This window comes from Aspergillus multicolor (assembly GCF_047715735.1).
Source record: "Aspergillus multicolor strain CBS 133.54 unplaced genomic scaffold BDW74scaffold_35, whole genome shotgun sequence".
NCBI classification, from domain to species: domain Eukaryota; kingdom Fungi; phylum Ascomycota; class Eurotiomycetes; order Eurotiales; family Aspergillaceae; genus Aspergillus; species Aspergillus multicolor.
The window spans coordinates 328,410-341,763 of record NW_027395986.1 but is presented as its reverse complement, the minus strand read 5'-3'; the positions used below and the strand labels follow the sequence as shown (position 1 = coordinate 341,763).

Sequence of the window (13,354 nt, the reverse complement as noted above, 5' to 3'; positions counted from 1 at the left end):
CCCGACCCCCCTCCTACCCCCCACCCCCACTCCCAATCGGCTGGATCCAAGAATGGGAGCCATCCGCCCGCCGCGCCTTCTACGTCGAGACCGCCACCGGCCGCGCCGAGTGGACGCTCCCCGCTGAAGTCTCGTATGGTGAGGCGAGCCGTTCTGGGCCCGGCCCTGAGTACGGCGGGTATGCGTCGCCTCCTCCGCCTCCGCCGTCTGGCTACCCGCCTCAGGGGTATGGGGCGCCTGGTGGCGGCTATCCACCTCAGGGATACGGGGGCGAGTACCAGGCGCAGGAGGAGAAGAAGAGCGACACGGGGAAGATTCTTGCTGCAGGAGCGGCGGGGTTGGCGATTGGGGCTGTGGGCGGCGCGATTCTGGGGCATGAGCTTAGTATGTCTTCCCATTCCTTTCTTTGGTGTGTGTGATTTTGAGGACTCCGTGCTGACTGGTGTGCTTGTGCTTGTGTAGCTGAGAATAGCGATGAGGAGGAGCACCACTCGCATCACTCAGATGATGAGCCTCATTACTCGGACTACGAGGATTAGGTCTATCTGGGGTTGTGTGTGCCGGGGGATGGTCTACGGTAGCACTGTTCGAACTGGATATATATTATAGAGCCGTTTTAGCTCTGTGTTATAGTTCTACACAACCAAGACATTTACATTTACATTTCTGCAAATCCAGTGTCCTTACTACCGTGAGACATGACTTGCGAAGAGACTAGTTATGCTTCTTGACTCTGGTCTACGTATAATATTCTCGTGCATAATGATAGAAGAATTCCGTACAGTCTACTAATTTCGTCATAGATATCGCCAAGCCTTCGAGACTGGCTGAACAAGGCCGTGGGTATCCCATCCTGAAGGTTTACCTCCTAACCAGTAGTTTCAGCGCTCGTGCTTCTTCTTCTAGAGAGTTCTCCATCCGGACGAATAGAGGGAGCCGTGGTTTACTCTAATCCAAGATACAGCATCATATGGTTGTCTCAGTTGACCCACGGAATGCATCAAGACTCACCTTGAGTTCATATGGCAGCGGGACGGAAAACGGGGATAATAGACCAGGTGCAAGCAATAGATCAAGCGTGTGGTGCAATTGGGTATATCCCCTCGAGGGATTAATTTCATGCAGGGTGAAAAGATGGCAAGGAATTCGATGACAAGCAGGTTCTACATATACTCGTACTTGGGTACTCGAGCAGTCTATGGCATTCATTCTACAATCTGTCTCGCTGAACTTATACGATCCTTATACTTTTCTTTTCGCATGTCCTCAACCCAGGGCCGGGAATCTTTACCTGGTAGTAGTGAAGGACAACGGATGCTGGAGTTGGAGCTGGAAATACAGAAGGTGTCCTTCTGTGGAAGGGGTCTGCTTGTACTTATGCACCTGTCGCCTACAGCAGTGCATCAAAGACCTCCTTACAAGTATCAGTTTGCAATATGGTTGATGCTTCTGAGTTATTACCATTGCCGCTGGTTTAGCGCATCAATCAAGCTTCTACTGGGTGGGAAATCACGCTGCTTGACCGGACCATCCCTTGGTGCCTTTCCATCAGGCACGGTTCGTGGACAAGACTGCACTCTTTTTCCCGTGGCCAGGCTAGCCCTAAGTAGACTTTCCAAGCCCGGCTGCCCTTACCGAAATAACCCTAACATACCCTGGTGGTTCTTGATGCCGATGCAAGTCCAACGCAAACTCCTATGACACTAGCGAGGGATAAATCCAGTTGGTAACCCGTAGATCAACTGCTTCCCGGTGTAGTTTACATTATGGTACTATAGCCATCCATTCAATACCAAACTTTGCGCCACCATAATACTATGGTGGGGAGCTGTGCGTTAAGTAGTTGAAGGTAGTTCCTTAAGTAAAGCCTTCCGTGTCGTAAGCACGCCAGAGCGGAAGAAAAGATCCATGATGCTTTCGAGCCGCCTGAGACAACTTGGAAGATGAGTGGGAATGTTCGGGGATGAACACTAGACGATGGTAGGTAGTGGCTACGGACTCTCTGAATGTCCATACCATCGTCGAGCTGCAAGCGGTCCAGCACACTTAATAGAGAGTTCTATTATACCATAGACATTGTTATAAAGCACCAAGCAACGTACCTTACTTGGAGTACACCGACCGTACCATGGTTTGGCGAATACGGATATCAAATTATTAATATATCATTCCCATGGCATGGGCTGGCTCGATGGGAAAGAGATACACGAGAAGCGGCTCCCGTAGCACCGGTTCTGTAATAGAAATAGCCGTAGTTAGCAAGCTTGGTGAAGACTGCCATATATTCTCAACGAATATAGAGAGACCACCCCCCTTGATGTGCTATAAATAGAATGACATCATCGTCCCTGCCCCGCAACCCCTCCTTCCTTCTCCATCTTCTCCATCTCCAACTCCATCCATCAAAACAACAACTTCCCAGAACAACACCTTACACACCAGCCAACCGCCAACCGCCAAAATGCCAAAATATGTAAGCCACCACATTTACTTCCACAATAAGTTTCTTCTGCTGACACCACCCGCAGACCGCCATCATCAAATACGACAGCCACGAAGCCTACCAGCAGCACGGCAGCCAGATCGAGCAGATGTGCGCTTCCTTCTTTCAGCTTTCCACCACATATCCAATGTTTCTAATAGCGCCTAGAGCAAAAGACGTCTTCACCGCGAAAGGAGCCACCGATCTCGCGCCCTTCTTCTCGACCAGGAGTATGCCGCCTACGCATCGCACCTCGTATGTGCTGAAACCTCATCTATGACTTGCCATGAATGAAGAGCAACGTGTCTTGCTAATGCGCTGTGCTGTCTAGATTCGTTGTCCCCGATGGCGTTTCGAGCGAGGAGCTGAAGGGCGCTGGGCTGCCGGAGGGCGTGAGCTGTGAGATTAACCAGGCGTGACGCAACACGACGGTGGATTTTATTTTCGGTCTTTGTATTTTCGGTCTTTGTCTGTACAGCAAGGCGGATTCTAGCATGGTTTGCTAGTGATTTTACTTTGTTTATCTGGTCTATTCATCGTTGTCGGTTTAAAAGTGATTGACCTGCAGAACTTGCCATAATAGTATCGAGTGAAGCGCAATCGTACACAATCCCAGCTCCTAGCAGAGGCCGAACATTGAAGGGCGATGAGATATCTGTAGACGCGCCCGATAACCCCAATCGTACTTAATCCCTTATCGATCAGCGCCGGTCTAAGTCATGTATGCACCTCTCTCTCGTCCCTCCCGCCTTGAGCCAACCATACCGGAGAATTTTACCGAGATGCTCAGACAGCGTAGCGCCGTATTCCGGCACAACACGAGGGGCTGCGACCGACTACGGCACGGTACGGTGCTAAGTATAGCATAGTTTGCGGCATCCAGACACGGCCACCGCGGCAGCCAGCAACGAGCGATCGCATCCCGTCCCGCTGATGCCTAAATGAGATCGATCCCCCGCCCGTCCCAATAATCCCCAAGCCAACGACGATCCACTTCATCTTCTATCTTCCCATATCTCAACGCTCGAATACGGTACACCGCTCGGGCTAAAATAAAGTAAGCAGGATCTTCGACTGGAGAATCCTGGCTTAGGCGCCCTGCAGCCTTGGCCTTGACGCGATTGGCTGTGTGCACACGGGCTGCAGATAGGCGTGACATAAGACCTACGCCGCCCTATAGGAGGAAAGATGCGCTGTGAAGAACAGGAGGTCGTGTTCTGCTGCCGGGCGATCTTATTACTCAGCTACCCACAGCTTACGATGCAGAATGCTACGCTACGCTGACGAACTGCCGCTGCTGGGCTGGGCTCGGCTGTTTGCTTCCTATTGCCTGCACCTAAGACTCAATGCGTTGGGTTAGAGTCATGTAAGGTAATGTAAAGTAATATCCGCAGGGCTGATGGATTGCTAACTGCTCACTGCTCAGCTCAACTGCCGAGTGAGATACGTTTCAGTGTTCTTACTGTAGATAGGATTTACGCACTGGAGTGGTGCTCGTGCTCGCTCTGGTATTGATGATGGAAGAGTGAAGATGGAATGCTTACAGCCTCTGCATGGCTTGATCTCGGTCTCGCCGGGCATACGTCCATACCGTACGGCCAGGAGCCAAGAGTCCCCAGTCTCAGCTTGTCTAGACGTGGTGTAACTTGACATGACCGGGACTTTACGTGCCCACCGCCAGCTTCAGCTCAGTCCAGCTCTGATGTTGAGGTAATCTTAATCGTCACACAGGCCTCGTGGCTTCCCGATCTCCACGGTTGTGGTCATCTCCCACACCTCCCGTCGATACCGTATTACTGCAGTCTGAGGATTATCATGCTAAGGCAGCCAAGGCCGGACCGATGAAGAACGGCTACGGCACGCCTAACAGTACTAATCACTACCATAGCACTAGGCATCGTTAGATAGTCGCGGGAATCGCGGGAGCCTCTGCGTCCCGGCGCGAAGGATTCTGCCGTTCTATGGCACTAATTTCTGCAGAATAGATCTTGAGCCGGAGGGCGATCGCGATTGCAAAATGGCAGTAAGGATCCGCGGGCGCTACGATTGGTGTGGATAAGGCATCATGTTGGATCGACAATACGAGCTGCCGTGTGCACCGTGGACCCAGGAACGGTACGCCGTCGGTATTACTCTTCAGATGCAGATGCAGATGCCGCGGAATTGAGTCGAGTAGGCCGATGGCTGTCTGAATGGATGCAGATGCAGCCAAGAGGATGCGTGATTGCATGCACTGCCCTTCGGCAGCCAATACTGTCCGAGGAAATTGCAGTCTTTCTCCAGCTTGCATCGGGTCGGAGTCGGGGCTTATCAGGCCCTACAGACCCCATTGCGGGGACTGCAGGCATTTTATTCCGTGTTGACGGATTAAGAGCATCGTATGCCATAACGATAGTACACCCACCACGATGTGATAACCAGACAACTAATCATGACTCAATCGCGGCAGAGCCCAGCCAAGCAAGCCACAACCAGTAAGGACCGCAAGCGAGCCGGCTGATTTACAGTCAGACCGAAAAAGAATTCGCATTCTGCAGCGCACGCCCAGGCCCAGCCCTGTGCAACCCCAAGTCCTCCACCGTCTGACGAAATCCTGACGAGCCAAGGGCGTGCTGAAACATTGAGAGCTGATTAGGCTGGAGGTCGAGGAACACGTTGCGCCGTTACACAGCGTTGCTTTTTGCACCGCGAGTGATGTGTATCCGTGCAGCTGGGTTATTTTTACCTTCCAGTCGGGCAGTCCTGATCGCAGGAAAGTTCAGTTGTTGGCTCACCTTGAGTTGGAGGGTGAGACAAACCACGCGAACCTGGTCGTGGCCTCGTGGCGAATCTCGCATCTATACCAACGCAGGGGATCCAGCTTGATTATGGTATCCACCACACTGTGAGGGATCATGGGTGGAGGGCAGTGCAGGCAGTCGGAGAAACAATCCGCGATGGCCGTGATGCGTTCGGATGCAGCCTCCTCGCGTCTTCGAGCCTCTCTGGCATCCCTTGCATGGGTTGCTGCCATTTTGATTGTGATTGTGTCCGCCTTGAAGAAAGAACCAACCAACCAACGAACCCAAGCGCGCTTGGGCTACGGCGTGGATCCCGTCGCTAGGTATCGGTCAGATTCCCAACGCAGGGCAGGGATGCGGATGCGAGAACCCCTCTACTCCACCTCATTGCCACGTTCTCATTCTCCGTCTTTCCCTTCTTCTTCTTCCCATTCGCATTCCCCGCCCCCGGTCCTTGCGCTGGTCCGGCCCCATTCCCCATTCCATGGTCCATTCCCAGCTCCCACCTGGTTTCCACGTTTTCCGCACAGGCCGGGATTGCTATATGATTAAAAAGGCGCTGAATAAATAAGCCGAGATGAAACAAGACACTTCTGCAAGGTCGCGTCCAATCGGAGCACATACCTAACAAAGTAGCCCGTATCACAACATCCCCCGACCACCCAGACCGAGTCTTATGCTCCGCCGGGCTAACGTGAGGTCCACGAGGGCTGGAGGCTGCCTGCGTGCCTTGTCCTTGGCTCGGCTATTGCGGCTAATGTAGACATTAGCACGATAAGTAGGATTGACCTGCAGGAGGGAGCAGGAGCAGGAGCAGGAGCAGGAGCAGGAGGTGCATGCATGCGTGCAGTGCATATCTTGCCCTGCTGCCGCTTGCTATCTCGATCCTAAGCCCGTCAGAAGAGCCGAGCGGGAATGGTTATTGGTGGGTTCGGGTTCGAGGGTAGGCAGAGCAGATGCGGGTGCGAGGGATGCGAGATGGCCATGCTGTATGAGGATCGGGATCTATTTCTGCTCGTCTCGTTCTCGCAAAATAGAATAGATACTAACCTAACCCAATTTAACCAAGCCATGCCGAATACGTGATCTCGTATCCACTGTCTGTAAGCCAGGACTACGACTGGGCTGTGGGCTGCATGTGGGTGCGGCTTCTCTCTCATCTAAGCTCAACCGGGCTGTCGTAAGCGCCCCCTGTCATGTCATCTCAGCGTCGGCGTCGGCGTCAGTGTTAGTGTCAGGTTAGGCGGGCTGGCGGACGCCGAGCTGGATTGCCAGCATCCATAGGCTAGCGTTGGCTGGCGCTGGCTTGGGGCTGGAAGGAGCGTCTGCTAAGGTTGGAAGGATCGTGATCCGTCGCTCCTTCCATTATGAATCCATCCATCCATCCCATCCCCGCCGGTGATCCAAGCCCGATGTTATTGATCCTGGTTCGTCTGGGCTGGGGGCGCAGTCGATCCGGCTGATCTGGATTTATAAGGGGCTTCTGTCCCGAGATCGATGATTCTGGTGCTGTACTTATTTAACCTACGATAACTTCACACCTCTGCATATCAACTACGACTGCTCTGGATATTGACGGACGGACTGGTTCGGTTCTGCATACGACTTACGCTACTTACCTACCACACCATACGACACCACTCCTTACCAGAATAAATCACTCGCCATGACGGAACCTCGCCGCCGCTGGACAGCCGCCGAAGATGCCCTCCTTTGGGATCTGTACCAAGTGCAGGAGAGGGGTATGTTTGCCTGCCTTGTCATTCCTCCCTCATCGCCCGGCCGCTAACAGCATACGTCCCCAGCACCCACGGGCAAATGCCAAAAGATCAACTGGAACGAGATCGCGCGGCACATCCCCGGCCGCACAAACAAGGACTGCCGGAAGCGGTTCTACAACCGGTTTACGGGTGGTCTGCGCAAGGTACGCCCTCGCCTTTGTCTACACACATATGCCTGCGAAACAGCAGTCTAACGAGCATGGTTTGCTGCAGGGCTCTTGGACGCAGGAGGAAGACGAGCGGCTGTTCCAGCTCGTCGAGCGCTATCAGTATCGCTGGGCGGCGATTGCGCAGAAGATGGAGACCCGGAATGCGGATCGTATGTTTCCTAAAGTGAAATGCCAGTAGACACTGGTTGAGCTTTGCTAATGAACAACGTCTATGGTAGAGTGCTCAAAGCGGTGGCATCACTGTTTGAATCCGGAGTTGGAGCGGAGTCCGTGGTCGGATGACGAGGTATGTACTTGATACTATATCATTCCTAGACGAGTATATGGATTCGGAGAGACAGCTAACGAGAGTTATAGAACATGCTGCTCCTCTCCGCCGTCAACTCCCACGGCAGCAGCTGGAAGGAGATTCAGCGCTGCCACTTCCCGACGCGGTCTGCGAATAACATCAAGAACCAGTACGGTCCCAGCGGCACTGCACCTAGACTTATAGCCGCTGACAACCGCAGATTCACCATCCTCTCCCGCAAAAACCTCCACCAAGGCTATCTCGAGTCCTGCTGCGACGCCGTCCCCAGCCAAACAAGCAAACCCTCTTCCTCTCCATCCCGATACCGTTCTTCTCCCTCCTCAGCGTCAGCGTCAGCATCAGCATCAGCATCAGCAATAGCCTCAACCCCCCCAATGACCAGCTACACCTACAGCTCCCTCTCCCTCTCCTCCACCCCACAGCTCTCGACGTCAGAGTACCTCCCCGCGACCCCCGAAGCCCCAGCCCTGACCTTCGACATGCACAGTCTCGGGCTTGCCGACCCGGCGTGCGGGTACATGCCGCAGTACCAGGCGTCGCCGGCGCTGTCGTTCTACGCCAACTCGCCGGATGCGTCGGAGCTGGTGGTGCCGGATGGCGTGGGCATGGGATTTGGCGGGGGCATTGGCATGGGGATGGGGATGGGGATGGGAATGCGGTATGATTTCCGCGATGGGTTGGAGCAGGAGCATGGCCACGACCAGCTAGGAAATCGCTATGCGCTGCCGTTGCAGCAGGGGGCGTTTGGGTACTGAACATCCACGTACACATATACAGACACAGAGATATACATATACATAGACGGTATAGATCGGTAGACTGAAGAGCAAGAGCAAGAGCAAAACTCATCCATATTGATATTATTCTCATTCTAAACGATGCAAGTAGGGTAGATACGCAGAGCAAGATGTAGGAGTCCACCACGACACCGACGCATGCAGCCCTCAACAGGCCATGGGGTGCACCAGCGCGCTCGACAGACAGCCGTTGATCTTGGTACTAAGAGGCATACAGCATCCAACACTCTGACATGGCAGACAGTCGTCGCTGGGGTATAGTACCACACTATTCTATTCTGAGGAAAAGAAAAAGAGAAGGAAAGGGGTGGCCTTAAAGCCGCTTTTTGTAGCTCGCGCTTGTGGATAGCGCTAGCTGGGTTTGGTTAGGGTGGTTTAGCCGAGGGGGCTTGGCACTTGGCGCGTTGGGTTGAGATGGCTGCCTGAGGCCTGAGGACTGAAGACTGAGGATTGGGCATTGGGCATTGGAGCCTGAGGCAGCGGAGAGATATATTGTTCCATCTTTTGTAACATAGAATTTGGCATATTAATCTCATTCTCTCCGCTAGGTACTCACCTGAAGTTCTTCTCTTTCCACCCGGCCCCCAGCAGAAATGCGTCGCGGACCATCCCCTCGTCAGCGACCTCAAACCCACTCCCCCAAAACGGGTTCTTGCCCTCGCCGTAAAGAAACCCCTGGACCTCCTTATCCAGCCAGAACGCATGCCCGATTCGCCAGTATAAGGTCGGCTTTGCGAGCGAGACGACCCGTCGTTCTGCAGGGTCTCGCGTCCTCCAGTCGAGTCTCTCGCGCATGGCGTTCAGCAGCTCGCCGTATGACCCTCGCGATCGATAAAGTAAAGCATTCCTAGATAGACAGAGCGCAGGGTCGATGCGAGCGCGGCGAGAAAAGATACGAGGTCGTCCTTGTCGACGAGGAACTGCGAGAGGCTGAAATGGCGGAGGGACGGCCACGACTTGATGGGGAAGATGGTGCGGAGCGGGACGAGCTGGTCCGGTGCAGTTGCAGACACCTCGTCCATATTTGTGGCGAGACTAATATGCTGCATGTCGTGGGCCTCGGCCAGCGCGCTTCGGAGCAATCCATTTCTATAGGCGGGCCAGCCCACGTGCTCCTCGCCGCGGACGAGGAGGTCGAGGTCGAGACGCGCAAAGCCCGGTCTGCGCAGGACCGTCGCAAAGTCAGCATATTGCGCATTCGGAGCGTCGAAGATGCGGCAGTTCAGCCCCGTCTGCAGGGTGTTAGCGGTGATACATAGCTCGGAGACGCGGTGGTCTGCGTGGGAGGCTAGCGCGCGCAATACGATGCCGACGCCGCGGTATTCGCTCTGCGTGGCCTCGTCCGCCCACGGCGTGGCTTCCGGCGTGAACGGCCCGTCAGCATTGTCCGGCCAGCCGCGCGGGATTGGGTAGTTGAAGCCCCTGGGAAACGCGCGGATCATGGGCGTCTCGTAGAGCGGAATGAAGACTAAGCCGTGCGCGGCGGGCGTTATGGTAATCCTTGTCAGGGCAGAGAACCGGCGGAGCCCGTACGCCAGGGCGTCGGCGTCGCGGTTCGCGCGCAGCGTGTCCGCTTGCTGCTGCTGCAGGTTCTGCCAGTACTGCCAGGACAGCAGCAGGGGCAGTTCGGCGGCGGCTTGCTCCTGGGCGCGGGCGAGCTACTCGATATAAACCGGGCGCTTGAAGTCTGACAATGAGGAGATGCGCATGTCCAGGTTTTCTCTGTTTGCTCTGCACGCGGTAACGAACCACTCCGGGCAACCGGTCGTTGGATCGATCCAGAGATCCTCGCGCTCGTCGGCGATGTGGAACTCGCCCAGCGGGGCGCTGATTAGCCGAGCGCCGTCCCAGACGATCTCTTTGATGGAGTGCCGGTAGGTTTCGCTGTCGGCGATGGCACGGAAGACGGTGATGTTGAGCGGGTTGGCGGAGAGGAAGGTGCGGTCGATGCGCAGGCGGACGGTGCGGCAGAGGGCTTTGCAAGTCTGGCGGAGGGCCTTCTTGCTGCCATTGGGAAGGTAGATATCAAACATCAGGATCATTTCCAGAGGGAGGTCTGAGGAGCCTCGTGCAGGTGCCATCTTGTGATGTTGAGATTGAGTGGCTGGAGAAGTGAGAACTGTTGGAGCACTAGGTACCATAGCATCCCCTCGATGTCATGGGATCATATGCGCCTGCGTACTAGTTCAGTCTAGTACTTTATTCTTGATACGCATGACGGATTGGCGTAATCAGATTATGATATCAAGGTCCTGGATTTGAAGTGCCTATGGTAGCGGCATTGGAGGCGTACCAAGGTACTTGGGACTGGGAGATAGAGGGTACCAATTCCAAGCAAACGGTCAACTGAAAGTCCCTGAGTAAAGGCATCTCTCCAGGGGACACACCAGTCTATTTTCTCAGTCTGACCACAGACCCCGGAAACAACTTCGATTTCCGGGACACGAATATCATCTCCATTCCCGATGATGATGTGCTATACGGCAGCCCCGGGGTCGGCGGCAAGATCTCACTGGGCACAGTTATCAAGTTTGGGCTGGACGTGAGCACCTCTTTCTGGGATTGGAAGCCTGTACCACTAGGGGTGAGTGAGAACTATTGCATAGGCACCCCTGGCTAGACCTGATGGAGAGCTGACGCGGCTTAGTTGTCTCTCACGTACAATACTAGTGCGCAATTCTCATTCTACCCGGTCAGCTATGATGACTCGTGCACTGACTACGACGTAGTCACAAACATTTACCAAGGGGCCCGCAATACGTAGGGTTCCCACTTGCCTGAACTTGCCCTGCGAGCCCAATTACTAACTCTTGCACAGCGAGAATGTGCTTTGGGGAGGGGACAAAACGGACATTCAGTTGGTGTATGATGCAGTACGTCGCCCTATGCGCGTCCACTATCTACCTGCCATACTAACAGGCACTGGAACAGAAATCCCCCGAGCGCGGCAGCGTTTGCTATCCCAATTCCGAACAGCGAGGCCACAATGTGACATCCACCCAGGAAGCGTCGCGGAGTCGGTCCCTGTCGCCGCGCCAGGCCCTGATTGTCGACATGCCCGGCTGGGGGTACAACACCGGTGCGAACGTGGATGCGACGGACTTTGTGGGGATAAGGGCCGGTAAAATCCTGCAGGGACAAAATGCAATCTTCCGGTGCAGGCCTGGTGCCTGCGGTACCTGCGAGGTGGTTTACGACACGGGCCGCCCCGGGTGCTGTGGCTGCGTGAACATGGACATCGAATATCAGTTTTCAAAATATCCCGTTCTGCATTTCCTGCGAGAGGCCCGACGGAGTCTATCCTGGTCTCAAAATACCACAGACAATAACGCGGCGACGGAATGGGATAGAAGCCGCGGACGAGGAGGAAGAGGGAGAGGATGATCGTGGAGAGGAAGAGCTGCACGTTTTGGCTCCTCGAGTCAGCGGCATGGCGACCATGGGTACCAAGAAGGTCACGGCATGCAGAAGGAGTTTCGGGCTGGGGGGCGACTGGCGCTATCCGTCATTCCCAAGCCGGCATGACTTCGACTGGGAGGGGATCGAGAATGGCGCCTGGGACACCATCTCACGCTACTGGGGCAATACTACGGACAGCTGCGCCAGCTGGGCCGTAGGGGAGCTGACTCGCCACGACACCAGATGGACCACGGACGCCAATGGCAACCCGACGAGGATCAGAGCGAACTATCAGAGTACGCACACCCCTTGATTTGCGCTCTCGAGCCATTGAATAGAACTGACACGAGTGCTGCAGCCAAACATGTGTTTGCCGGCCAGCTCATTGGCGACTTCTTCGATTGGTGGCTAGCACAGGGCAGGATCAAAAACCAGCTGCCAGCCCATGCCAGTCCAAGAAGCAAGCTCTCCTGCGCAGATTCGTTGCTGTATCTACTGGCAGCAAATACAAACCTCCCCTGGAGACTGCCTGGGGCCACAAAAGACACTCCTGTTATCAACCTGCTCCTGTCCGAGCCAGGCAGCAAAAACGACCTGGACCGACTGACAATCATGCTTGCGCGACCGAATGGGAAAATGAGCAGGGTATGGATCCTTGAGACCCTTGACGGCGTTGTCGTATTGAAATCTAACTTTGCGTCGCTCTAGATGTTCACTGGCAACGAGCCAACAGACCGAAACCGATACAAATGCATGAACAAAGATTCCCAGTTGCAGTCTGTCAAGGAGATGGGTAAGCTTCGCTAACTGCCCATTACCCTACCGTATCTTACTGCCATCACTCACTCACCATGCCCTTCCTTTTCCCTCCCCCAGGCTTGATCGTGCAATACTTCAATACCCAACAAGTCTGGGACAAGCTCTACACCACATACGAAGCCATTTACGAGCACTTTGGCGCCTAGGACACCTGGTACCAACAGGTCGGGTACCCTGCCGGCCAGATTCCTTCCATGCAGGACGAGTGGAAGGAGTATATCCGCGTAGTCCTTGACTCCTTTGTCCTACGGATGCGCGCTACGTTTGATTTTATGCTCCGAGAACGCAGGCACGTATCCTATGGTATCCAGCCTTCACCGACCGGATGCATACTGGTGGAAAGCTACCTAGAACAAGCAGTATTCTCGCCAATGATCCGCCTTTCTGGCGATAACTGGTTGACTAATCAGCTTGTCAATGTAATGTTCATAAGGCTGTCCTTGACGTGCAACAACATGGATGCGTCCAGGGTCTGAAGGCGTGCATCGACCATTCTCCGGTCAGCTAGCTCAGGGACATGGTCCTATATTACTATAGCAAGCTAGAAGTCAGAGGTGTTAATTTTGTTAAGGATAATTCTACTAAATCAAACCTGGAAATGCACGAGTCCGTCGGGTGTAGCGTTGGCCCAGCGAGGGGCGAGGTGGTATATGGTACCATCTACTGTGTTATACATCCCAGACGATCCAAAACGATATAACATTGCTTTTTTGCAGACTGGAGAGCCTTTGTGCAGGACGGCAGATGTTGAGTATGTGATGCAGATAAGATGGAACAGTGAAATACTCTTTACCTTCCTTACCTACTAAACCACAT

General features: G+C 54.3%; 5 protein-coding genes across 5 annotated transcripts; 4 read left to right on the top strand and 1 right to left on the bottom strand.

Annotated features, from left to right (window-relative positions):
• Positions 1-53: 53 nt before the first annotated feature.
• Positions 54-539, top strand: BDW74DRAFT_182465 (uncharacterized protein; the record flags this gene model as incomplete). The annotated part of the gene is made up of 2 exons (XM_073730265.1): positions 54-384; positions 463-539. Coding segments are annotated over 2 exons (408 nt in total), but the record flags the coding sequence as incomplete, so codon positions are not given.
• A 1,922-nt stretch (positions 540-2,461) lies between these two features.
• On the top strand, positions 2,462-2,901 carry BDW74DRAFT_182464 (uncharacterized protein; the record flags this gene model as incomplete). Its single annotated transcript, XM_073730264.1, has 4 exons — positions 2,462-2,473; positions 2,529-2,593; positions 2,651-2,737; positions 2,814-2,901. 4 exons carry the CDS (start codon positions 2,462-2,464, stop codon positions 2,899-2,901), a joined length of 252 nt encoding a protein of 83 aa, XP_073579608.1.
• Positions 2,902-6,928: 4,027 nt separating this feature from the next.
• BDW74DRAFT_182463 (SANT/Myb-like DNA-binding domain-containing protein) lies at positions 6,929-8,278 on the top strand (the record flags this gene model as incomplete). The annotated part of the gene is made up of 6 exons (XM_073730263.1): positions 6,929-7,004; positions 7,068-7,186; positions 7,257-7,362; positions 7,432-7,499; positions 7,571-7,671; positions 7,723-8,278. 6 exons carry the CDS (start codon positions 6,929-6,931, stop codon positions 8,276-8,278), a joined length of 1,026 nt encoding a protein of 341 aa, XP_073579607.1.
• A 594-nt stretch (positions 8,279-8,872) lies between these two features.
• BDW74DRAFT_182462 (uncharacterized protein) lies at positions 8,873-10,401 on the bottom strand (the record flags this gene model as incomplete). The annotated part of the gene is made up of 3 exons (XM_073730262.1): positions 8,873-9,106; positions 9,178-9,921; positions 9,994-10,401. The coding sequence occupies 3 exons, from the start codon at positions 10,399-10,401 to the stop codon at positions 8,873-8,875; spliced, it is 1,386 nt and encodes a 461-aa protein (XP_073579606.1).
• Positions 10,402-10,589: 188 nt separating this feature from the next.
• Positions 10,590-12,684, top strand: BDW74DRAFT_182461 (uncharacterized protein; the record flags this gene model as incomplete). The annotated part of the gene is made up of 9 exons (XM_073730261.1): positions 10,590-10,617; positions 10,687-10,904; positions 10,968-11,080; positions 11,139-11,193; positions 11,252-11,584; positions 11,643-12,015; positions 12,078-12,364; positions 12,428-12,512; positions 12,596-12,684. 9 exons carry the CDS (start codon positions 10,590-10,592, stop codon positions 12,682-12,684), a joined length of 1,581 nt encoding a protein of 526 aa, XP_073579605.1.
• Between the last annotated feature and the right edge of the window lie 670 nt (positions 12,685-13,354).